Consider the following 25,063-nt stretch of genomic DNA (forward strand, 5'->3'; position numbering starts at 1 on the left):
CGACTTTCAGGAGGAACCCTCAGGTACGAGGCAGTTCAGCATATTGTCAGATCAGAGGCTTTAGCAAAAGTGACACAGATGAAACGCACCCCAGCAAGAGTGAATGGGCAACAGTGTCAGAAGGTAATGATGAATCAAACATGACCAATAGGAGAAAGCTTTCCAGGTCTACGGTTGCAAGTAAATTGTCCCATATCTCCACCTCTTTCTCTCCCATGCCTTGAGTGAAAACCTAACTGATGGAGAGCCATTACTTGTAGTCCTCCAAATAAGCCCTTAGGTGTACATTTATTGCTTTTTCCTTAAATCATGGTCATCCAGCACAATTGCACAATCGGGCAGACGTTGCTACGCAGAATGGAGTCTAACCAGCACTTTTTCAATAAGCCTGTGATGATTGTCTGTTTTAAAAGATAGAGAGAAAACACCTTTGTATAAAGACAGATTGAGTGCCTTGACCAAAGATCTCAGCTTTTTTTAGGTGCTAGAGCAAGAAGAGATTCTTTCTGCCTGCACGTTGATTTCAGGGCTAGCTGTGAGTTTAGACCTGAAGCTAGAAGAGATGATCCTTCTTTTGATAGCAAATTGAAGGAAGGGAAATTATATGACTGGGAAGTCATACAAAACCTTGGGCAGACTCCAAAATGTATTAAAAAGTGAAGCCAGTGAATATCCTTGTTCTAGTTGTGTTTATATGTATTTGTGTTATGGGGTCTCTAACTGTTTTGATTCATTAATTGGGATTATCCTCACTTACAAGTTTGTCTTTTGGCAGGTATTTGATGGTTGGGTGCTCTTTGTTATGGAACAACATCGGAAGAAGGCACGCATTGCTCAGGCTGTGGAGCGGTACCGCAGTGATCTTTTGCAGACTGGAGTCAGAAGCATCCTACAATATGTGTCGGGGATGAAGCAATTCCGTGGGCAGCTAAGAACTCAACATCAAGTGCAGGTGAGAATCGGATATCAGCTGAGTAGCAAGGAAAAGTGTCTGCTACGTAACGGACAGACATTTGGCTTTTAAATGGTGCCATCTTACATGTTACGCTGTGGCACCGTAGCGGTAATTCTAGGAAAAAGCAGTAGGTTAGGGAAATGCATAAAGTTAAGTTATTGTGGGTAGAGTAACTGCTGAGAGTGTGCAGTATACGGATGCTGACATTTCTGTTCACTTGGGGTGAACAGCTGGGGTTCATGCCAGGAAGAGTTTGGACAGTGCTGAAGGGCAGTGCTAGGGATCATAAATGGTAATACAATTATGAGAGGGTTCAAAGCATGGCACACTCATCTAATTAAAAAGCATTGGGGCACCTTCCATCAGGCAACGTGTGTCGTAGAGGAGAATCCTGAAGTTTTGCTCTGATGTTTACCTACCTATGTCATTGATCGAAGATGAGGCTCCCATTAGCATCTCAGCCCTGGATTAAGAACTGTAATGAGAGATGCCTTTGATTTGTTCTGAAGTGTCACCTATTGCTTCATCTTGAATGCCTCTCCCAACAGTCAATTCTACTAACCTTAGGAACTTTTTAGAATTGCAAGCTATTGCCTTAACAGATTGGGTTATCTCATCAGTGCCCTGGGCTTTTAATGAGGATATGTCCACCAAGATATGTGGGGATTCTTTACTTACTGTTATGGAAAATCAGTCATTTGATTCTCTCTTATGTCCGTGAACTAAAAAATGTACGAATCCCCTTAACACATTTTACCTACATTTTTTTGAGCAATTAATAAATAACCAACACAACAAGGTGATGGACAGAGTGCTGAAAGTTCTTCAATCGCTCACCCCCATTCAAGAGATCTGGGCTTAATCCTTTGTTCTTTTGCTCACTTTGCCACCCCAATTTGGACCCAGCCATATGCAAATCAGTCTTTACCCTGCTCCTCACAGGAACACTCCAGCCCGAACCACCAGGCCCTCCCTGGACTGGAAACCAGCATCCTGGGACCGGTTTCGCGATATCACCCCCTCACCAGCCAGGCTAGCTTGAATCCAGTGTTATCCCGAAACCGGTCCCAGGATGCTTGTTTTCTGGTCCAAGGATGACCGGGCCTGGAAGTTCGGACTGGACTGTTCCCATGGGGAACAGGGTCAAAACTAATTTGCGTATGGCTGGGTCTAAACTGGAATGGTGTAGCACGTAAAATAATGATGGATTAAGCACAAATCTGTGACTGGGGATGGATGTTAGACGCTGTTCAGCATTCCGTCCATCATCTTTGTGTCGCAATTAATAAACAAACTTTGCTTATAAAAGGGAGCATTTTTTAACTTTTAAAAAGTGTGGCCAGTCAGCCAAAATAGCAAGTTATATTGCTATTGACTAAAACCACCAATGCTTTATCTCTTTAAATGAAAAATGTAAGGAAATCTAGCCCCCAAAAAGGATCAGTCCTACAGTTGTCTCTGTTCACAACTTTCTTTACCGGTTCTAGATTTTGGTCAGGGTGCTTTTGAGCTCACTGAGCATCTTTAGATGCTTTCTTGATGATCACGATTTTTTCCCTGAGGTAGGTGCCTTTTACCCTCAAGGTATTAATTCACTGATGTCTAGTTCCTGAGTCACCATGGAGGCTCTCTTCAACAAATTTCATTCTTGTAGGGAAATTAGTCTTGGAAGGATCTGCATCATCACTGCTTAATCAATCAAGCAGCATTTGTAGAGCGCATCACTATCACCCCTAGGGGTATCTGGGCACCTGGTCTTCACGAAGAGCCAGGTCTTGAGTCTCTTTCTGAAGTCAGCCAGTGAGGGGGCTGTACAGAGCCGGAGTGAAAAGTTGTTCCAGGTCTTGGCAGCCATGTAGGAGAAGGAGCAGCCACTTCTACTGATGCGGGGAGTATGTGCGAGGGTGAGTGAAGAGGAGTGCAGGTGTCTCGAGGGTTGGTTGAGTTCCATACGTTGACTCATCACAAAAACTAATGAGTTTTGACTGGAGATGCCTTACAGAATGCCCAGATATCAGGAAAGAGTGTGCTTCACATTGAATCTAGGCTAAGTGGGATGATTGCCCTTGTTGTTCAACAACTCCAGCAGGGCAAGGGAATCACCACCCTCTGGACCTTCCCTGGGTGTGACCAGATCTCCTGTCAGAACTCCCAAACGTATGTTCATATCATCCTGACCCCTGGTGGATTTAGACATGTTCATTGTAGATACAGTCCTTTTCTACGCCCTTAATATCAAGGACCACCCACTTAGTGCTCTTGAACATCGAGATCCTTCTCAAAATTAAGAGACATGGATGTCTAAGGGATGAGGTGCATGGCACCTTTCAGAACGAGGGGTTGCACCATGATGCTCGTGAGAATATGGGGATGTGGAAGAGAATCCTAAAAGTTGCCGCTTCCCAGGTATCCAAACCCTCTGCTGAAGAGTTTCCAACTAGCGAAATGGAAAAAAATGACTCCGTGCCAACAGTACATCTAGAAGGCACAGTCATCTCAGAAGCGCCATTACCAGCTATAGATTCGCCCAACTCTTTAGGTACAGTGCTCTTGCCTCCATCTCATACTTCTCCGTATCTTCATTGAAGTTACTGAGAAAGAACAGAATAGAGAAGGTAAGGTGATGAGCCTCACAAAAAGAAAGAAAAGAGTATTTTTTACATTTAAAGGAATGCAGAACAAAATATAAAAATCCAGAAGTCAGAAGTTCCACTTCCTCCTTATCGTAAAAAATAAACGTCATGAATAGAAATCTTTCCATCTTCTCTGGACTTGAACACTGATATATGCGCTTACTCTGTGAGGAACCTTTTTTTTCTCCTATTAGGATGCATCCACTGGATGACGAATCGATGTTGACTGTACTCAGGGCAAAACTGATTCCCGCTATTACGTATGGCCATTTAGCCTATCCAGGAGCATTTGAGAAAGTTCTCAATGCGGCCCAGATGAAAGCCTACAAGTCTGTGTTACAGGCTCCCAGACAGGCAAGGAACATCAGGCTAAGGCTGGAAATAGGCTTGAAACGCCCGGAGTTGGTATTACAGGGGGACTTGTTAAAATATTAGTACTGAAAGCCCCTGAAAACAATCTTAAATATTTCTTAAAAATTATATTTGGAGAAGCGGGCTCCCTTTGGCACTCTAAGTTGAAACAAGGAATTGACCTACTGAAAATTGAGGGAAAGAGCTTTCCCCTTCATGAAATTCCTTATTCTGCCTGGGCCAAGCAGTAAAGCGCCAAGTCCAGACCATCTCGTTTGAACTGGATCGGTCATCACTCCGGGACAACCCTCTCACATTGGCCCTGGATAAGTCATACATTCCCGGCAAACCCCAACCATACTTGCAAGACTCACTCTCTACTCAAGCAAGAAAGAAAATTCTGTATCTGCGCCTCCTGGCCCTTAGAATCGTGGATTTTAGCCCAAAATGGGCACGAACTGACGGTACTATTGCCTGCCGATTATGCAACTACCGTAGGGAGTCTTGGTTACACCTTTTATGCTGCTGTACAAAACTGGCTAGCGACCGTCACCGTTTGATGTGCCCGGCCCTACGGAATTTGGGCCACAGAACTTGCAGAGAGGCCTCAGATTGGTGCTTTTCAGAAATTACGACTTGCCTTCTTGCTAGGGTTGATAAGTTTATCCATCAAGTCAGAACTGCACTTGATTCACATCAAAAGGCCACAGAACTCAAGGACCCTGTCATTTAGCATCTGGTGTTCTAATCATGCTAGTTGTCACCTAATTTAGGAATTTCTTGCAAAGCTATTGGAATCACTGGAATCAGAAATTTAACCAGGGTCTCACAGGGGGCTTTTAAAGAATTTTTATATTGACAATTGGCAGTATGGAGTGTATAACCCTGTTGAACTTTCACACAACTTGAGACTCTCGGAGGCTTTCATTTTTTTTTCTTCTCTTTTTTAACGGCCACAAAGCAGTAAAAACAGTCATTACGCTATCTTAAAGCTGAATATCGGGTTTTTTGGGTGGGGGTGATGTTTATGTGTTTTATACTGTATAGATTTTAAGTAATCGCACAGTTAATAAAAGATTCAGACTATCACTGGATGATGTAGTCACTTTCCTTCTTGAAGAGGCCAGTCGAGTGGCAGAGATGCTTAAAATAGAAGCAACTTTACCAGTATGTGAGAACCATAAATATTTGGAGCATTTCTTCCTAAGCCACAAGCTAGAAGTGGCTTTCATTCTGGGTCATCTGAAGTCTGCCATGCATATATTCCTGGCTCCTTCTTTCCTAACAATAGTGTAAAGATGCATGGAGAACTAGTACAGACCACCAGGGGCAGTCCTCGTTTGCAGAGAAACACCTCCTCTTTTTGGCAGCTGAAATGTGCTGCAATTCTCTTGTCCCAACTTACTCAACTCTCCTGGAGTAGGAGTCTGCCAGAAATCTGTCACAACAATGAGGGTTGCTAACTCCACCGCCCTTCTAGAAGAATTGGATAGGGAGTTGTGGAATTGGAGGCAAGAGCGGAGAAAACAAACAATTTCAAAAACATCTCAAATTAAGGCAGCGTGACCTCTGACCATACTATGTACGGCTATGGATTCAGCGGATCTGACTGATTGAGACATTTGCCCTGGATCTCCATCAGGCGCTCCTATTGACTCAGACTCACAACCCTTTCTCCTCAAGCTCTGCAAAAAATTAAGAAAATCCCCTTTTCAATTTCAACCCTCTATGATGCGCTAGTCAATGTTAAAAACTGTTGTTTTTTTAAAATACTCAAGGAGTTGAGTTAACAAGGGTCATATTTAGAGGATTTAATAAAGGTCCGCAATGACCCCATGTTCCATTGACCAAAAGGCAATAGTAGTTGCAGCATCAAGAACAACAGCAGCAGATTTCTCAGAGGCAAAAAGCTCAGAGTGGTAGGATTAACAGCTTTCCTGATTAGCGTAATAAGGCTCCCTCTCAATAAAAGCTCTGTGTTTCCACTTTCACAAGACTACCCCTGCTTCCACTGTGGGTGATTAGGGAACATGTCCAACCATCTCCCTTGTGGAAGAGGATGCCAGAAGTTGGTTGGATACCAGATATTGTCTGAAATAAATACAAAATCCGATTCCACCATGGGCGTCGAGCCTAGCAGTTATACACTGGCTGGTATGGAAGGTGGTACAACATCTTTAGAATAACTGTGAAATGGATACCAAAATGCTAGAAGAAACAGGGCTTTTATTCTTGATAATTTTCAGCTAGAAGGACAAGCTCATGACAAGTATAAGTACCTGCTCTGAGACCTGAAATTCTCCAAGAAATAAATGTAGAGTGAGAAATGGAGAATGCTATCTCTGTCAAATCTTACCCGAACTTCATCAGGGAGACTGGATGGCATTCATAAACTAGCAATACACACATGTTCACATACCGAAATGCAAGGATCTCTGTAAGCATCTGAGATTTGGAATAGATTTGGAATACAGAGTTTGCATTTCTAGTAAAAGAAATCTGCCACATGTCTTGAAGTCAGACTTTGGAGTGTTCTTAAAATGCATCAAAGTGCTAGCAGTGGCTTTGAGACAAAAAGGCATCTTGGCATATCCACACCTGGATGACTAGCAGCTAAAAGCCAGCTTGTAAAGGTATTGCCTGGGGACGAAAATGGTAATGGTACTCCTAGGTCACATTTTTTTATGTCAGGAAGCCACAATGCCGTCTGGCACTTGCCTGTTTCTAAGAAACTAACACAAACCTGCAAAAAACAGTTGAAGTCCCAAAGCCCGGACACTGAGTCCTTGAGACATTAGTGCCTTCTTGTAGCTCCCACCACAAGGAATTACGCAAATCAATGGACCGATATTTTAGTATGATTTTATTACAACAAAAGGCAAAGGTGATGAAACCAAATATACATAATATTGTATCACATGACGGCTAAAAAGACAACTAAAATCAAGAAAGCAGGCCAAACAGATACTTCCCAGTCTTTGCATGGCATTGGTGTGCGACGCAGACACCGAGGTGGACCTTAAGAAGAGCAGCTGTGTATCGCAGCACTGCAACCCATGTCTTTGTCCAGTCTTCCCTAAGAGCTTGATGTGCAGACTTGCATAGGTTAAATACGGTCAGCTGTCCCTTCGCGTACTTTCCTGCTTGAAAACCTTCCAAACACTTCCTGCACATTTCCACTCAACACGTATCCATGCAGGAGCTTTTGCTCGTTGCATAATGTGTAACCTTTGGTTCCCTCTGGAAGTTTGGATGACCTAGTCCCAGAATAGTGCGGACATGCACCAGTATGCTCGTAATTTATTAAACATCAGCTTTGAATAGGCATGTAAATGATATGTTCTAATGGATATTTCTAACTGCAGATTCATCGCCGTTAGACTATCCCCAGGCACCAGATTTGATCCAGAAGACTTTTCACCATATTCCCTGAGTTGCTACATCCGAGAAGTGTATAAGCACCACCCAATTGTTCTGATGTCCATTTTATTTCAAAAGCTATCTCCTGACTTTCTTACCAGTTGATCATTTTTTTTCAGACAACATTTTTTTTCAGACAAAATTATTTTCCAGTGTATGTCCCCTCCTAAAGGTTCAGGGTTTAAGCCATATAGGCACTATTGAAAGCAGATGTCTGTGATAGATTCCCATGAGGTATCCCTCTTGTGTTTGGGTTCATGCCATGACTCAAAGTAATGCGAGGAATGTGCCCTTCTGCACCCAAAGGTGAATCAGGATCGTGAGGCCAAGTTGTTCATTGTTGAACATCATGAGATTTCACATAAGTCCCCTTCCTGCTCAAAGCCGGGAGAGCGGGCCTATTCCTGCTCTTGGGCAAACTTGTAGGACCCGGTCTTAAATATTTTTTATTGTGTTTTGTGTGATGTTTGCTACTGTGTATGCATTGCTTAAATATTCTACACATTGCCTTTGATATAAGCCTGAATTCTTTGTCATGTTACCAGGGATTGAACACAGGTTATTTTATATAGTTTGTGGACATTTAGCAGGTAGTTACTTTATCCTTTGACGTGGACATTTTTCTGCTCCAAATACTAATCCATTTTTCTACAACCTCAAAATCGAATTTGATTACACCAGGATAGGAGTGGAATTCAAGTTGTTCATTAAAAGGGTGGAACAAGGGTCTGAGGCAAATTGTAAAACAAATCAGTTGGGGGGGGTCGAGGACCTTTGTGGGACCCCATAATCGACTTTCAGGAGGAACCCTCAGGTACGAGGCAGTTCAGCATATTGTCAGATCAGAGGCTTTAGCAAAAGTGACACAGATGAAACGCACCCCAGCAAGAGTGAATGGGCAACAGTGTCAGAAGGTAATGATGAATCAAACATGACCAATAGGAGAAAGCTTTCCAGGTCTACGGTTGCAAGTAAATTGTCCCATATCTCCACCTCTTTCTCTCCCATGCCTTGAGTGAAAACCTAACTGATGGAGAGCCATTACTTGTAGTCCTCCAAATAAGCCCTTAGGTGTACATTTATTGCTTTTTCCTTAAATCATGGTCATCCAGCACAATTGCACAATCGGGCAGACGTTGCTACGCAGAATGGAGTCTAACCAGCACTTTTTCAATAAGCCTGTGATGATTGTCTGTTTTAAAAGATAGAGAGAAAACACCTTTGTATAAAGACAGATTGAGTGCCTTGACCAAAGATCTCAGCTTTTTTTAGGTGCTAGAGCAAGAAGAGATTCTTTCTGCCTGCACGTTGATTTCAGGGCTAGCTGTGAGTTTAGACCTGAAGCTAGAAGAGATGATCCTTCTTTTGATAGCAAATTGAAGGAAGGGAAATTATATGACTGGGAAGTCATACAAAACCTTGGGCAGACTCCAAAATGTATTAAAAAGTGAAGCCAGTGAATATCCTTGTTCTAGTTGTGTTTATATGTATTTGTGTTATGGGGTCTCTAACTGTTTTGATTCATTAATTGGGATTATCCTCACTTACAAGTTTGTCTTTTGGCAGGTATTTGATGGTTGGGTGCTCTTTGTTATGGAACAACATCGGAAGAAGGCACGCATTGCTCAGGCTGTGGAGCGGTACCGCAGTGATCTTTTGCAGACTGGAGTCAGAAGCATCCTACAATATGTGTCGGGGATGAAGCAATTCCGTGGGCAGCTAAGAACTCAACATCAAGTGCAGGTGAGAATCGGATATCAGCTGAGTAGCAAGGAAAAGTGTCTGCTACGTAACGGACAGACATTTGGCTTTTAAATGGTGCCATCTTACATGTTACGCTGTGGCACCGTAGCGGTAATTCTAGGAAAAAGCAGTAGGTTAGGGAAATGCATAAAGTTAAGTTATTGTGGGTAGAGTAACTGCTGAGAGTGTGCAGTATACGGATGCTGACATTTCTGTTCACTTGGGGTGAACAGCTGGGGTTCATGCCAGGAAGAGTTTGGACAGTGCTGAAGGGCAGTGCTAGGGATCATAAATGGTAATACAATTATGAGAGGGTTCAAAGCATGGCACACTCATCTAATTAAAAAGCATTGGGGCACCTTCCATCAGGCAACGTGTGTCGTAGAGGAGAATCCTGAAGTTTTGCTCTGATGTTTACCTACCTATGTCATTGATCGAAGATGAGGCTCCCATTAGCATCTCAGCCCTGGATTAAGAACTGTAATGAGAGATGCCTTTGATTTGTTCTGAAGTGTCACCTATTGCTTCATCTTGAATGCCTCTCCCAACAGTCAATTCTACTAACCTTAGGAACTTTTTAGAATTGCAAGCTATTGCCTTAACAGATTGGGTTATCTCATCAGTGCCCTGGGCTTTTAATGAGGATATGTCCACCAAGATATGTGGGGATTCTTTACTTACTGTTATGGAAAATCAGTCATTTGATTCTCTCTTATGTCCGTGAACTAAAAAATGTACGAATCCCCTTAACACATTTTACCTACATTTTTTTGAGCAATTAATAAATAACCAACACAACAAGGTGATGGACAGAGTGCTGAAAGTTCTTCAATCGCTCACCCCCATTCAAGAGATCTGGGCTTAATCCTTTGTTCTTTTGCTCACTTTGCCACCCCAATTTGGACCCAGCCATATGCAAATCAGTCTTTACCCTGCTCCTCACAGGAACACTCCAGCCCGAACCACCAGGCCCTCCCTGGACTGGAAACCAGCATCCTGGGACCGGTTTCGCGATATCACCCCCTCACCAGCCAGGCTAGCTTGAATCCAGTGTTATCCCGAAACCGGTCCCAGGATGCTTGTTTTCTGGTCCAAGGATGACCGGGCCTGGAAGTTCGGACTGGACTGTTCCCATGGGGAACAGGGTCAAAACTAATTTGCGTATGGCTGGGTCTAAACTGGAATGGTGTAGCACGTAAAATAATGATGGATTAAGCACAAATCTGTGACTGGGGATGGATGTTAGACGCTGTTCAGCATTCCGTCCATCATCTTTGTGTCGCAATTAATAAACAAACTTTGCTTATAAAAGGGAGCATTTTTTAACTTTTAAAAAGTGTGGCCAGTCAGCCAAAATAGCAAGTTATATTGCTATTGACTAAAACCACCAATGCTTTATCTCTTTAAATGAAAAATGTAAGGAAATCTAGCCCCCAAAAAGGATCAGTCCTACAGTTGTCTCTGTTCACAACTTTCTTTACCGGTTCTAGATTTTGGTCAGGGTGCTTTTGAGCTCACTGAGCATCTTTAGATGCTTTCTTGATGATCACGATTTTTTCCCTGAGGTAGGTGCCTTTTACCCTCAAGGTATTAATTCACTGATGTCTAGTTCCTGAGTCACCATGGAGGCTCTCTTCAACAAATTTCATTCTTGTAGGGAAATTAGTCTTGGAAGGATCTGCATCATCACTGCTTAATCAATCAAGCAGCATTTGTAGAGCGCATCACTATCACCCCTAGGGGTATCTGGGCACCTGGTCTTCACGAAGAGCCAGGTCTTGAGTCTCTTTCTGAAGTCAGCCAGTGAGGGGGCTGTACAGAGCCGGAGTGAAAAGTTGTTCCAGGTCTTGGCAGCCATGTAGGAGAAGGAGCAGCCACTTCTACTGATGCGGGGAGTATGTGCGAGGGTGAGTGAAGAGGAGTGCAGGTGTCTCGAGGGTTGGTTGAGTTCCATACGTTGACTCATCACAAAAACTAATGAGTTTTGACTGGAGATGCCTTACAGAATGCCCAGATATCAGGAAAGAGTGTGCTTCACATTGAATCTAGGCTAAGTGGGATGATTGCCCTTGTTGTTCAACAACTCCAGCAGGGCAAGGGAATCACCACCCTCTGGACCTTCCCTGGGTGTGACCAGATCTCCTGTCAGAACTCCCAAACGTATGTTCATATCATCCTGACCCCTGGTGGATTTAGACATGTTCATTGTAGATACAGTCCTTTTCTACGCCCTTAATATCAAGGACCACCCACTTAGTGCTCTTGAACATCGAGATCCTTCTCAAAATTAAGAGACATGGATGTCTAAGGGATGAGGTGCATGGCACCTTTCAGAACGAGGGGTTGCACCATGATGCTCGTGAGAATATGGGGATGTGGAAGAGAATCCTAAAAGTTGCCGCTTCCCAGGTATCCAAACCCTCTGCTGAAGAGTTTCCAACTAGCGAAATGGAAAAAAATGACTCCGTGCCAACAGTACATCTAGAAGGCACAGTCATCTCAGAAGCGCCATTACCAGCTATAGATTCGCCCAACTCTTTAGGTACAGTGCTCTTGCCTCCATCTCATACTTCTCCGTATCTTCATTGAAGTTACTGAGAAAGAACAGAATAGAGAAGGTAAGGTGATGAGCCTCACAAAAAGAAAGAAAAGAGTATTTTTTACATTTAAAGGAATGCAGAACAAAATATAAAAATCCAGAAGTCAGAAGTTCCACTTCCTCCTTATCGTAAAAAATAAACGTCATGAATAGAAATCTTTCCATCTTCTCTGGACTTGAACACTGATATATGCGCTTACTCTGTGAGGAACCTTTTTTTTCTCCTATTAGGATGCATCCACTGGATGACGAATCGATGTTGACTGTACTCAGGGCAAAACTGATTCCCGCTATTACGTATGGCCATTTAGCCTATCCAGGAGCATTTGAGAAAGTTCTCAATGCGGCCCAGATGAAAGCCTACAAGTCTGTGTTACAGGCTCCCAGACAGGCAAGGAACATCAGGCTAAGGCTGGAAATAGGCTTGAAACGCCCGGAGTTGGTATTACAGGGGGACTTGTTAAAATATTAGTACTGAAAGCCCCTGAAAACAATCTTAAATATTTCTTAAAAATTATATTTGGAGAAGCGGGCTCCCTTTGGCACTCTAAGTTGAAACAAGGAATTGACCTACTGAAAATTGAGGGAAAGAGCTTTCCCCTTCATGAAATTCCTTATTCTGCCTGGGCCAAGCAGTAAAGCGCCAAGTCCAGACCATCTCGTTTGAACTGGATCGGTCATCACTCCGGGACAACCCTCTCACATTGGCCCTGGATAAGTCATACATTCCCGGCAAACCCCAACCATACTTGCAAGACTCACTCTCTACTCAAGCAAGAAAGAAAATTCTGTATCTGCGCCTCCTGGCCCTTAGAATCGTGGATTTTAGCCCAAAATGGGCACGAACTGACGGTACTATTGCCTGCCGATTATGCAACTACCGTAGGGAGTCTTGGTTACACCTTTTATGCTGCTGTACAAAACTGGCTAGCGACCGTCACCGTTTGATGTGCCCGGCCCTACGGAATTTGGGCCACAGAACTTGCAGAGAGGCCTCAGATTGGTGCTTTTCAGAAATTACGACTTGCCTTCTTGCTAGGGTTGATAAGTTTATCCATCAAGTCAGAACTGCACTTGATTCACATCAAAAGGCCACAGAACTCAAGGACCCTGTCATTTAGCATCTGGTGTTCTAATCATGCTAGTTGTCACCTAATTTAGGAATTTCTTGCAAAGCTATTGGAATCACTGGAATCAGAAATTTAACCAGGGTCTCACAGGGGGCTTTTAAAGAATTTTTATATTGACAATTGGCAGTATGGAGTGTATAACCCTGTTGAACTTTCACACAACTTGAGACTCTCGGAGGCTTTCATTTTTTTTTCTTCTCTTTTTTAACGGCCACAAAGCAGTAAAAACAGTCATTACGCTATCTTAAAGCTGAATATCGGGTTTTTTGGGTGGGGGTGATGTTTATGTGTTTTATACTGTATAGATTTTAAGTAATCGCACAGTTAATAAAAGATTCAGACTATCACTGGATGATGTAGTCACTTTCCTTCTTGAAGAGGCCAGTCGAGTGGCAGAGATGCTTAAAATAGAAGCAACTTTACCAGTATGTGAGAACCATAAATATTTGGAGCATTTCTTCCTAAGCCACAAGCTAGAAGTGGCTTTCATTCTGGGTCATCTGAAGTCTGCCATGCATATATTCCTGGCTCCTTCTTTCCTAACAATAGTGTAAAGATGCATGGAGAACTAGTACAGACCACCAGGGGCAGTCCTCGTTTGCAGAGAAACACCTCCTCTTTTTGGCAGCTGAAATGTGCTGCAATTCTCTTGTCCCAACTTACTCAACTCTCCTGGAGTAGGAGTCTGCCAGAAATCTGTCACAACAATGAGGGTTGCTAACTCCACCGCCCTTCTAGAAGAATTGGATAGGGAGTTGTGGAATTGGAGGCAAGAGCGGAGAAAACAAACAATTTCAAAAACATCTCAAATTAAGGCAGCGTGACCTCTGACCATACTATGTACGGCTATGGATTCAGCGGATCTGACTGATTGAGACATTTGCCCTGGATCTCCATCAGGCGCTCCTATTGACTCAGACTCACAACCCTTTCTCCTCAAGCTCTGCAAAAAATTAAGAAAATCCCCTTTTCAATTTCAACCCTCTATGATGCGCTAGTCAATGTTAAAAACTGTTGTTTTTTTAAAATACTCAAGGAGTTGAGTTAACAAGGGTCATATTTAGAGGATTTAATAAAGGTCCGCAATGACCCCATGTTCCATTGACCAAAAGGCAATAGTAGTTGCAGCATCAAGAACAACAGCAGCAGATTTCTCAGAGGCAAAAAGCTCAGAGTGGTAGGATTAACAGCTTTCCTGATTAGCGTAATAAGGCTCCCTCTCAATAAAAGCTCTGTGTTTCCACTTTCACAAGACTACCCCTGCTTCCACTGTGGGTGATTAGGGAACATGTCCAACCATCTCCCTTGTGGAAGAGGATGCCAGAAGTTGGTTGGATACCAGATATTGTCTGAAATAAATACAAAATCCGATTCCACCATGGGCGTCGAGCCTAGCAGTTATACACTGGCTGGTATGGAAGGTGGTACAACATCTTTAGAATAACTGTGAAATGGATACCAAAATGCTAGAAGAAACAGGGCTTTTATTCTTGATAATTTTCAGCTAGAAGGACAAGCTCATGACAAGTATAAGTACCTGCTCTGAGACCTGAAATTCTCCAAGAAATAAATGTAGAGTGAGAAATGGAGAATGCTATCTCTGTCAAATCTTACCCGAACTTCATCAGGGAGACTGGATGGCATTCATAAACTAGCAATACACACATGTTCACATACCGAAATGCAAGGATCTCTGTAAGCATCTGAGATTTGGAATAGATTTGGAATACAGAGTTTGCATTTCTAGTAAAAGAAATCTGCCACATGTCTTGAAGTCAGACTTTGGAGTGTTCTTAAAATGCATCAAAGTGCTAGCAGTGGCTTTGAGACAAAAAGGCATCTTGGCATATCCACACCTGGATGACTAGCAGCTAAAAGCCAGCTTGTAAAGGTATTGCCTGGGGACGAAAATGGTAATGGTACTCCTAGGTCACATTTTTTTATGTCAGGAAGCCACAATGCCGTCTGGCACTTGCCTGTTTCTAAGAAACTAACACAAACCTGCAAAAAACAGTTGAAGTCCCAAAGCCCGGACACTGAGTCCTTGAGACATTAGTGCCTTCTTGTAGCTCCCACCACAAGGAATTACGCAAATCAATGGACCGATATTTTAGTATGATTTTATTACAACAAAAGGCAAAGGTGATGAAACCAAATATACATAATATTGTATCACATGACGGCTAAAAAGACAACTAAAATCAAGAAAGCAGGCCAAACAGATACTTCCCAGTCTTTGCATGGCATTGGTGTGCGACGCAGACACCGAGGTGGACCTTAAGAAGAGCAGCTGTGTATCGCAGCACTGCAACCCATGTCTTTGTCCAGTCTTCCCTAAGAGCTTGATGTGCAGACTTGCATAGGTTAAATACGGTCAGCTGTCCCTTCGCGTACTTTCCTGCTTGAAAACCTTCCAAACACTTCCTGCACATTTCCACTCAACACGTATCCATGCAGGAGCTTTTGCTCGTTGCATAATGTGTAACCTTTGGTTCCCTCTGGAAGTTTGGATGACCTAGTCCCAGAATAGTGCGGACATGCACCAGTATGCTCGTAATTTATTAAACATCAGCTTTGAATAGGCATGTAAATGATATGTTCTAATGGATATTTCTAACTGCAGATTCATCGCCGTTAGACTATCCCCAGGCACCAGATTTGATCCAGAAGACTTTTCACCATATTCCCTGAGTTGCTACATCCGAGAAGTGTATAAGCACCACCCAATTGTTCTGATGTCCATTTTATTTCAAAAGCTATCTCCTGACTTTCTTACCAGTTGATCATTTTTTTTCAGACAACATTTTTTTTCAGACAAAATTATTTTCCAGTGTATGTCCCCTCCTAAAGGTTCAGGGTTTAAGCCATATAGGCACTATTGAAAGCAGATGTCTGTGATAGATTCCCATGAGGTATCCCTCTTGTGTTTGGGTTCATGCCATGACTCAAAGTAATGCGAGGAATGTGCCCTTCTGCACCCAAAGGTGAATCAGGATCGTGAGGCCAAGTTGTTCATTGTTGAACATCATGAGATTTCACATAAGTCCCCTTCCTGCTCAAAGCCGGGAGAGCGGGCCTATTCCTGCTCTTGGGCAAACTTGTAGGACCCGGTCTTCACTGTGGTCCAAGTCTTCGGTTAAGTCAAAGTCTAAAAAGAAACGGAGGAAGTCCAGATGGGCCTTGTCCCAGCCTTGCCACTCTCCTGTGAAGTTGCGAGGACATCAAGGTACCCCTTGGTCCCGTTCCCAGTCCCCCTGAGGAGCTGATCCGATGCACCCCGAATTTCCAGGGCCGCTGGTGACGCTGCAACAAATTGAGGTGTTCAAGGAAACCATGTTGATAATTTTTTGCACTCTTATGGTTCTCTCTAGCATGACTTCAGTCCCCATAGATCCGCAGAGGTCTTCAGTCTGGATATGGCCAGCGGGTCTGCTCTCCGTATCAAAATTTCAAAGCTTATTGACAGATCGAAAACATGTTTAATCATCAAGAACATTAAAAGCCAACATTGTAAATCACAACACGAGTTCATCATAAAGTGTAGGTAAAATAGATCATAAAATACATCCCAGAATAAGAACTCAGTACCCATGTAAAGTTAAAACAAAATCAGTTACATAAATAATTAAAACCAGGAAATTGTAAAGAAAAAAATTATTAAAAGGGAATATTTACATCTTGTTTTGCTACTATTTCAGTAGTCATTTTAGTCTAATCTCCCATGCTGCGAAAACAAATTTGGAGACAGATATCACAACTACATCAGAGGAATCACTCTTACAGATCCTCAGGGAACTGACCCGATTTGTGATTGATAAATTCCTACACAGGGGAACAGGCCAGCTACGTTTAGGGCTTGCATATTTGGGGCAGAAAAGGAGTAGATGTTCCTCGGTTTCATTTGTGGAGGGACAGAAGCTGCAGCTTCTTGAAGCTCCAGTCAAGGAGTCCCATCATCTAGTGAAATCAGCAATTGGCAAAATACCAATAGTAATTATAGTGGTCTTATTGCCACAAACTCAGCAAGAGAGTAAAGTACCCAGGTCCAGATTCAAAGGCAGTAATAGTGTTCCCTTCCTAAATCCTGTGATTGTTCTACAGAAATTGTTCTCCTTTACTCCCAACTCGAACAGTTGGCAGTTGGCCCATACTTCTGCCCCTTAGAGTGCCGCTCATGGGGACTGTATTTTATAAATATCTTTTGCCGGTAAGATAGGAAACCATAGAGCCTTTTTTGCCAATCTATCCCCTCCTGTATGACTTATGGCGTGGGAGCTTTTTAGGATCTGTGGTGTACAAGATCCAGATCAGCTAATCTGACCCCGACACTTCATTGCACAGATTGACTAGTCCCTTCAGCTTCCTCCTTTTAGTGTACACCATCATTTTGTTTTGGCAACATTTATCTCCAGACTGTAATCTTTACAAAAGGTGCAGAAGCTATCTATGAGATTCTGTAGTCCAACTCTAGTTTTTGCTAGTAGGAGAGTGTCATTTGCATAAAAAAGGCCTGGGATTTTAGTACCATCTATACCTCCTGAACCTGCTTCAGCTCCAACTCCGAGCAGACTCCACAACCGGCACTGCATTCCACACAGTTTCCTACCATGTTGACTCCGATGGAGGGCGCTGAATCTTTTGTGCTTTCTTGTCTGACTCAAAGTGAACCCACCTCGACCAAGGTAATGTCCTGGAATAGTCTCAATGCGACCAACACCTGTTCATTTTGACTCGGACAATACAGCACCTTTGCTTGGGAGCATCCCTCCTGTATTGCTTCGCTCTCCCAAATAATAGAAAATACTGCACTCCCATAGCGGAGGCACACACAGGGTGATGCAATAAAACACCAGGAAAGCGATTTCACTCTCAAAAAATGAGGTACATCAAATGACTGTTTTCAGAATAAATCATGAGGTTTTATTTGTGCAATACTCTATAACAAAAAGGCTTTCCCAGATGTCAAATGAAAATACATTCAAAAATATATATATGTATATTACAGCAGAAAAAGAAAAATGCTGAAAATTCTAAAGGAGTCGTATCCCAGTGTTGGCGTCTGATCTCTATCTTGGTAATTGGAAGATATATATATATAGATATATATATATAGATATATATATATATATATATATATATATATATATATATGTATATATATGTATATGTATATATATATATATATATATATATATATATATATATATATATATATATATATATATACACTCACTCACCCACTCACCCTCTGACCCACTCACTCTCTCACCCACTCACTCTCTCACCCACTCACTCTCTCACCCACTCACTCTCTCACCCACTCAATCACTCACCCACTCAATCACTTTCTCTCTGGGTAGTTCTCAAGTTTAGGTGGAAAGCAGCTCCAGTATAGAGCACTCTCAACACCAGCGAATACCCTCTCAGGCATAATTTATGCGTCACTCAATGCCTGAAAGGGTATTCTTTTGACTTCTACTGGGTGCTCCCTTGTGTCTGGACAAAGCTATACTTCTATGAAGAGCTCTAATGAGAGTGAAACACATGTCGGGGTTGCTTTTATTCATTTCAGGTTGGCTTGGCAGGTATTTTACCAATCCAGAGCTGTAATACTGTGCCTGGAGTGGTAAAAGGCTTTAGCCATTTTACAGCTCAGCGTGGATAGCACTGTGCTAATTCTATGCTTAAAGACTATGCTGTGGAAATGGTGAAATACTTTGTCCCTTTGGAGGCACTACTGTGGTATCTGTTCAGAAAGTAAACAATCTGCAGTTAGAAGTATCCATCAGATGAACAAGTTACTTACCTTGTGTAATGCTTTTTCTGGTGGATCTAATTGCAGATTCCTCATTTCCCTCCTACCTCTCTGTACTATGGAGTGGACTCATAAAAAGGTTCCAAATTGCACTTGGCACACATACCTTCAGTTTGTTTGAAGTAGTCCGTAGTCCTTCATGAAGGGCACAGAAGGAGAAAGATTAGGAAATTGGCTTCTGCCTTCAGGGATTGTGCTTATGTACATCTTCGCTCCATCACTTCCGGGACGGTATGAAGTCACCAGAGAGCCTTATGGTGCCGCTTGCCAGTGTGGGAAACATTGTTGAAAAAAATCTCCATATTCATTCTGGCCCTGGGTATAGTCTAGAGGTGGGGACTAGGTGGCTTGATGGTATCCACCTGAAAGAGTGTTAAATACCTACAACTGAATGATTGAGCTGCATAACTATCTAACTGGGTCCTTTAATGGGTAGACTACATGATCACTTTTCTTTGACATCCTTTTCAGTCCTTAAAGTTTCTTCGTGTCAAGTATTAATCTCCCAAGTGTCTACTGATGTGTCTCTTAAGTTAAGCAATCAAGAAGGAGAAGAGTGCTGATTTACAGTTGGAGTATAATTACCCCCAGACATGTAATATGACTTGTCAAGTTCCCTTCATGATAATTGGCAGCCACTGTCACTTTTCTGTAGAGTAACCTCTGTGTTTGTTGGCCAGGCTGCCTATGACCTTCACCAGATTGTGTATCGCTGTGCCATGACCTGGAAGGAAAAGGCTCTGTGCCGAAGAGGAGACCTGCCTCCCACCCTCTCAGTGCCTCTCAGGAAACATGTGACCTTCCAGATACCCGGCAGTCCTACAGCAAGGAGAAAAGCCACTATGCCCACTACAAAACCTGAACTCTCCCATGTGTCAAGTGAAGAATCCTCAATACTAGTGAACGCCGGGGATGCACCGCTGCACTTTTTGTAAGTAACAACCTTATGTTTTGCTGCTTTGACAGCCTATGTTTCAATATTGTAGCTCCTATCATCTGGATGCATGTTTGTGTGATTCTGCTGCTCTGTTATAAAGTGCTGCAGTCTTACTATTTTAACTGTCCTTTACTTTCTGTGGTCAGTCTTTTGAATACTCTGGTAGCTATTCTGGCTACTTCTCTGCTGCCTGTTTCACCTCTCGCTAATTTCCTTTTTTTCACTGTTTCCATTTTGCTACATCATAGATGTGGTTATTGTTCCTTGTAGGGTATCCCATGCCAAAATTGGATGTTACATTGATTCACAGGTTTGAATATTCTCGTTGTGAGTCAGGTTTCAATGTTAATAGAGCAGTGTCTCATACCCTTCAATAAAAATGAAACAGACATTTGCTATATGTAATCCATTCACTTCATTATGTGACCTGAACTCCAGCCAATGAATGGAAATTACTCTGAGGTCCAACTCGTCCATAAGCTGATCTGCATAGATTGTCTACCATAGGTAAGTTGATGTCTCAGCTCTTCTCTTTGGATTTGCACATTTTACTTCATTTTGGTCATCACTTCTATTCCTTCGGGTCCGTCTCACCACAATTTACAGGAGGTAAGCACTTTTTATGTCTCTTTTGGCGTTTGACTAGCTGAGCACCAAGAACTTTGTTGGCTGATTCCCCTTGTAAGGGCAAAGGCTTATTTAAACTTTGCCTCCTGCAGGGCCAGGAAGATCTGTCATAATGAATCCATCCCCCCACCCACACACAAAAATGCCTGCTATGTCCCCATCACTCTGGACATGTGGCAAGAAGATGCAAAATATGCCAAAATGTAATTCACAAAATTCTAAATGTTAGAGAGGCAAGTATCTTGGGTACACTTTCGCTAGATGCTGTGTCCACTAACGGTGCACCTCCTTCCAAGGTAAAAAATACAGGTTAGAGCTGGTGGTGGCATAAGCCTCATCTTGGGAGACTGTCTCTTCCACTGCCCTGAAACCCTCGGAGCCGATCTTTAAGGCAGACTCCTGATGTGAGTAGTAAAGATTTAGAAATGTAAGCCCATTGGCACTTTGACAGGAGCTCCTCAGCTCTCCATGTTAAAGATGCCTCTTCACCATCAACAACCCTGTTGAAGTCCTCATCAACATTCCCAGGTCAAGTTTTTTCCCTTGTCAACAGCTATGCAGTCCACTTGACAACTAAAGTCCTGTTGTTGTCGGCTTCGAAGTCAAAAGTCTTATCGACAGGAACACTGCCAATGATTTTGTTGACCACTGCCTCAGTGGTGACAACTGCTTCATCTCTGTTGACAGAGACCATACTATGCATGGCTCCTCCAGCAACCATACCATTGTCGACAGTACGTTTGCAGCCAGCTGTCATCCAGTGCTACCCCAAAGTCTTCTGGCTTTCAGCCTCTTTCATTTAATACATTTCACAGAATTGCAAGGATACCCGTCCTTTATCTGCAAATATTGGAGGAACTTGTGTGGCCCATAGGGTGCAGATTTCTTAGAAGGAGACTGTGATCATAAGTAATCCATTTATTTCGGAGAGGCTTCATGTTAAGGAACATGATAATCAACCCAGAGATTCTGTTGATCAGGACATCCACTTCATCCCTATTATTTCTGAGCAAATGTATTAAGCTCACTAGGTTATGGTCAACCGGCCTTGCCCCATCCTTCTATGCTTCCTTGAGCCTTTGAAGCACATAATGGAGAATTTCTGTGATTGTCTATCTCCATCATGCTGCTACACACAATCAATGACTTTGCATCGTTCGCCATTTTTGCCAGTCCCACAAGCTGTTCCTTCACAGCGTGGCACTTCCTGTTACAGGTAGCTTCTAACAGCACTTTCGCTTCTGCCAGAAAGCATGTTGCAGCAAATATCTATGTATTTGCTTACTGAGCCTCAGTGAAAACAATGATGCCTTGCCCCAGAAGAGGCAGAGGAACATCACATTGATTACATGGTCAGGGTGATGATGATCAGGAGAATTTTCTTCCAAGTGAAGCGGTGCCTGAATTTGCTGGGGATATTATGGGTGTGATAGAGCGCGCGAGGTCACCCAACCAATAATTTCGCCGCTTCTGGCCCATATATTTCAATTCACCATATACATTGACCGGGTGACTTCACGGGCTGCCACCAATTTGTGTGAATTCCCTACTGTTATTACTCAGCGTACCCGACTTACCATCCACCGACACGGGTACCTATGACCACAATGGATCAGGGAGCTAGCTGTAAAAGGAAAGGCAGCAAAATACAATTCAAAATGACATTCAATACTTTTGTAAAATGACCACGGACAACTGGAAGTTTTAAAATCTTTATCTAAAGTTCGTTTTCTGAAAGCATGAGATTTACAAGAATAAGACAATCGATAATCAAGATAATGAAAAGTACATAACTATAGAGAAATAAAGTCAGGGTAATCATGGAAATGCTAATGTGAGATGCAACAGGGAACGCTATGCATTTAAGGCAAAAGTTCTTTGGACAGTTTAAGTAAGGCCGTTCTAGACCATATCAGGAAATGACAAACTGCAATGCAAAATATGATTTCTAACAGGTAGGGGAACATGGGAACACGTTATGAAAATATGCAATGACTTTACGTCTCAATAATTGCGGCAAAGCATGGAAAAATCAACATATGCAAAGGTGTGTCTTTATTGAAGCAAAAGACAGAAAAATAGAAAGGTGCAAGTTTAAAGGATTTAGAGCGATATTTACCTAGACTGGTGTGGAAACCAAACCCTGGCCACGGGTCAGTTAAGGACAGGAAACCCTCAAGGAAGGATACCCCTCAATGGACAGCAGGTGCAGAATGGACACCCAGGACAGGACAGGAAACCCTCAGATTAGGAATCAGGACAGGACCTCAGGACAGGAACCCCTCAGGACAGGACCGCACCCGCAGTTTGGAAGCAACGCCTGCGCTCCACCCTCTCTGCAGCTATCGATCAAGACCCCGATTGGGTCAGCGAACTCCCAGCAAAGTGCTTCGCCAGCACTTTAAGGTTCAGTAGAACCTTAGTCTATGGTCAATTTCGGACAGAGTGCTCCGCAGCTCTCTGTATCTTCAGTCACCTATTGAGTACGATGGGTCAGTGACAGGTCAGCTAAACCAGACAAGTCGGACAATTTCCCTAGGTGAACCCAGGGTAGATATACAGTTTGGGGACGGTGTACCACCCCCCAATGTTGCAAAGTGTCAGAATCCCTCAATTTGGATTGGTCCTAAGGTAGGATTTGGGTAACACACCAATCAGAACACACTATTAGGATGCCTACTTTGCATCTTTGGGTACCGCCTAGCGAGATTGGGGTTCTCGTGAGAAAGTCCAGGGAAATACAATTACAAGTTTACATTGTTTCAAAATGGGGACACATGACTCCGTCCCGCTGAGTTCGCAGGTCAGTTTCTCAGGAGCATCTTGCCCATCCCTGCCAGCTGGCTGAGTTCCACCAGCCAAGGTTGACTTCTCCCCAGACAGACGGTCATGCGTAGTAAGGACCTCCAAGATGGCTTTCGGCTCAGTCAGACCCCCATTTCCCGCGGTAAATGAAAAGTAAGCGAGAACAAATTAATACATAGAAATAACGTTATGAAAACACATCATTGGGTTTGTAATTTCAACTTATCACTATAAAATATACTTATGCAATCTAAATGTTAGCTACATATACATGGGCACAAGAGCAGTGGCACGAGCAGTACCACGTTACTGGCAAAGCTATGTATTACGCATGCGCAACTATTCCCTCCAAACCTGCAAACACGTCAGGACACGTGAGTGTGACTGACGCATGCGCAGACACTATTTCAAAGCAGCGGCCATTTTAAGTACTCGAATTAATCGTATTAGAAATACACATAAGCAAGCTTCATGGACCTCGTTTCAAACATGAAATAAAGGTTAGTAAGACGTACAAATTATTACTTGGTTACACATAAGTGAGGTTCATGAATACGGCAAGTCGCAAATGCGAAGCTTTGCTTCATCAATCCCCTCTTTGATGATATTTACTATCATCACAAAATAAATGCAACCAGATGCCAACTTCTCACACTTTATACAGCTCTATCTCTTCCAGCAATCTGTTCAACTTCTCTTTCTCATTTTTGGTAGGGTGAGAATTCTTCACCCTTTTGTATATCTGATTATTTATCTCCTCCAATTCAAGCTCATCCACACTTCGTTTCACTCCTCTCGCATTCACTTGATGCTTTCTGGTGTGCTTACGGCATTTACAACAGACAAATATGAAGAATAGGATGAGACCTATAATTCCAATTGGCATCAGTACCTTGAACAATAAGCTTTTACCTAAACTAGCAAGCCAATGGCCTACATTTGAGAGACCATCTACCAGTCTCTTCCAGGCACTGTCAACCTCGAGTGGTTTAAGTTCCCTTTCCAAATTAGTAATGTTTTTCACATATCTTTTGAGCTGTACACTTTTGTCCGGAATATAAGTGCAACAATGTTGCGCCTTCAACATCCGGCAGACTCCGCCCTCTTTTGCTAATAAGGTGTCAAGAGCAAGTCTGTTCTGCAAAACCATTGATCTGATCGCAACCATTTCGGTATTGACCAGCAGAAATCCATGAGCTGTGTCAGTAGACAACACATCCACTATAGTGGACAATTTGCAAATTCTGTGAGTGTTCAGAACCACTCCCACTCCTGGTATCAGTGCACTGAAAATACTACCCATTATTTCACCTACGCTTTCTCTTTTACTACGCACTAAGCCATTAGTATTTTCACTGCTTCCAGCAACTCCATTCACATGGTATATTTTCGGGAAGACAATGCCAAAATAGCAGCTTCCATACCAGTGATCCGGCAATTTGAAATAAGCCTTGTCCCCACAAATATAATAAATTCCAGGAAACACGGGCTCTGACCCATTTTTGAAACCCCAACCTCCAATTACCTTGTAATTATGTTCGCATTCACTGAAACCAATGAAAATGTTATTATAATAGCTAGTCTTCTCGCGGTGAAGACATAGCTTGCCTTTCTTTTCAAAATCCAGCAACAGAGCAGGACCCGCCCCACCAGTTGAGGTGCCTTCCATGTTCTCTGCCCATCTTGGTCTATTCTGTCTTTCGTCATCTGCCTTTCTTTGTATTTTTATTCTCCTTTTCTCTGCCATGTTCAGGAACATCTTTTCCTGCTCACGCAAAGAACAAGTCAAGTTATCTCTGTGTGCGTCACCTATGTCGATATTACCTATAGTCAGAAAGTATTCGCCCATATAGCGAGTAACGTCACTTTTGGTATGTACAGGATTCAAGTTCCCACGTATAGGAAGTTCAGAAAAGATCACGTCATTGTTAGAGTAATAGTACTGTAACGGTCCTCTTTTGTAAAATAAACTGGCTAAAATGCTACAGGAGATTCCATATGTCAGGGGCAGGTGATGGTATGTCACGCCTTCAGCTACAGAGGTAGGT

The 25,063-nt window shown here is 42.8% G+C and overlaps 1 protein-coding gene across 1 annotated transcript in view; it reads left to right on the forward strand.

Moving 5' to 3' along the window:
• The window catches only part of SFI1 (SFI1 centrin binding protein), a 553,452-nt gene that overhangs the window by 347,799 nt on the left and 180,590 nt on the right, over positions 1-25,063 (forward strand). The window contains exons 25-27 of the mRNA XM_078667725.1: positions 776-952; positions 8,926-9,102; positions 19,327-19,577. Coding sequence (XP_078523851.1) covers positions 776-952; positions 8,926-9,102; positions 19,327-19,577 — 605 coding nt within the window. The remainder of the gene's footprint in view (positions 1-775; positions 953-8,925; positions 9,103-19,326; positions 19,578-25,063) is intronic.

The sequence above is a fragment of the Lissotriton helveticus genome, chromosome 11 (genome assembly GCF_964261635.1).
Source record: "Lissotriton helveticus chromosome 11, aLisHel1.1, whole genome shotgun sequence".
Taxonomy (NCBI): Eukaryota; Metazoa; Chordata; class Amphibia; order Caudata; family Salamandridae; genus Lissotriton; species Lissotriton helveticus.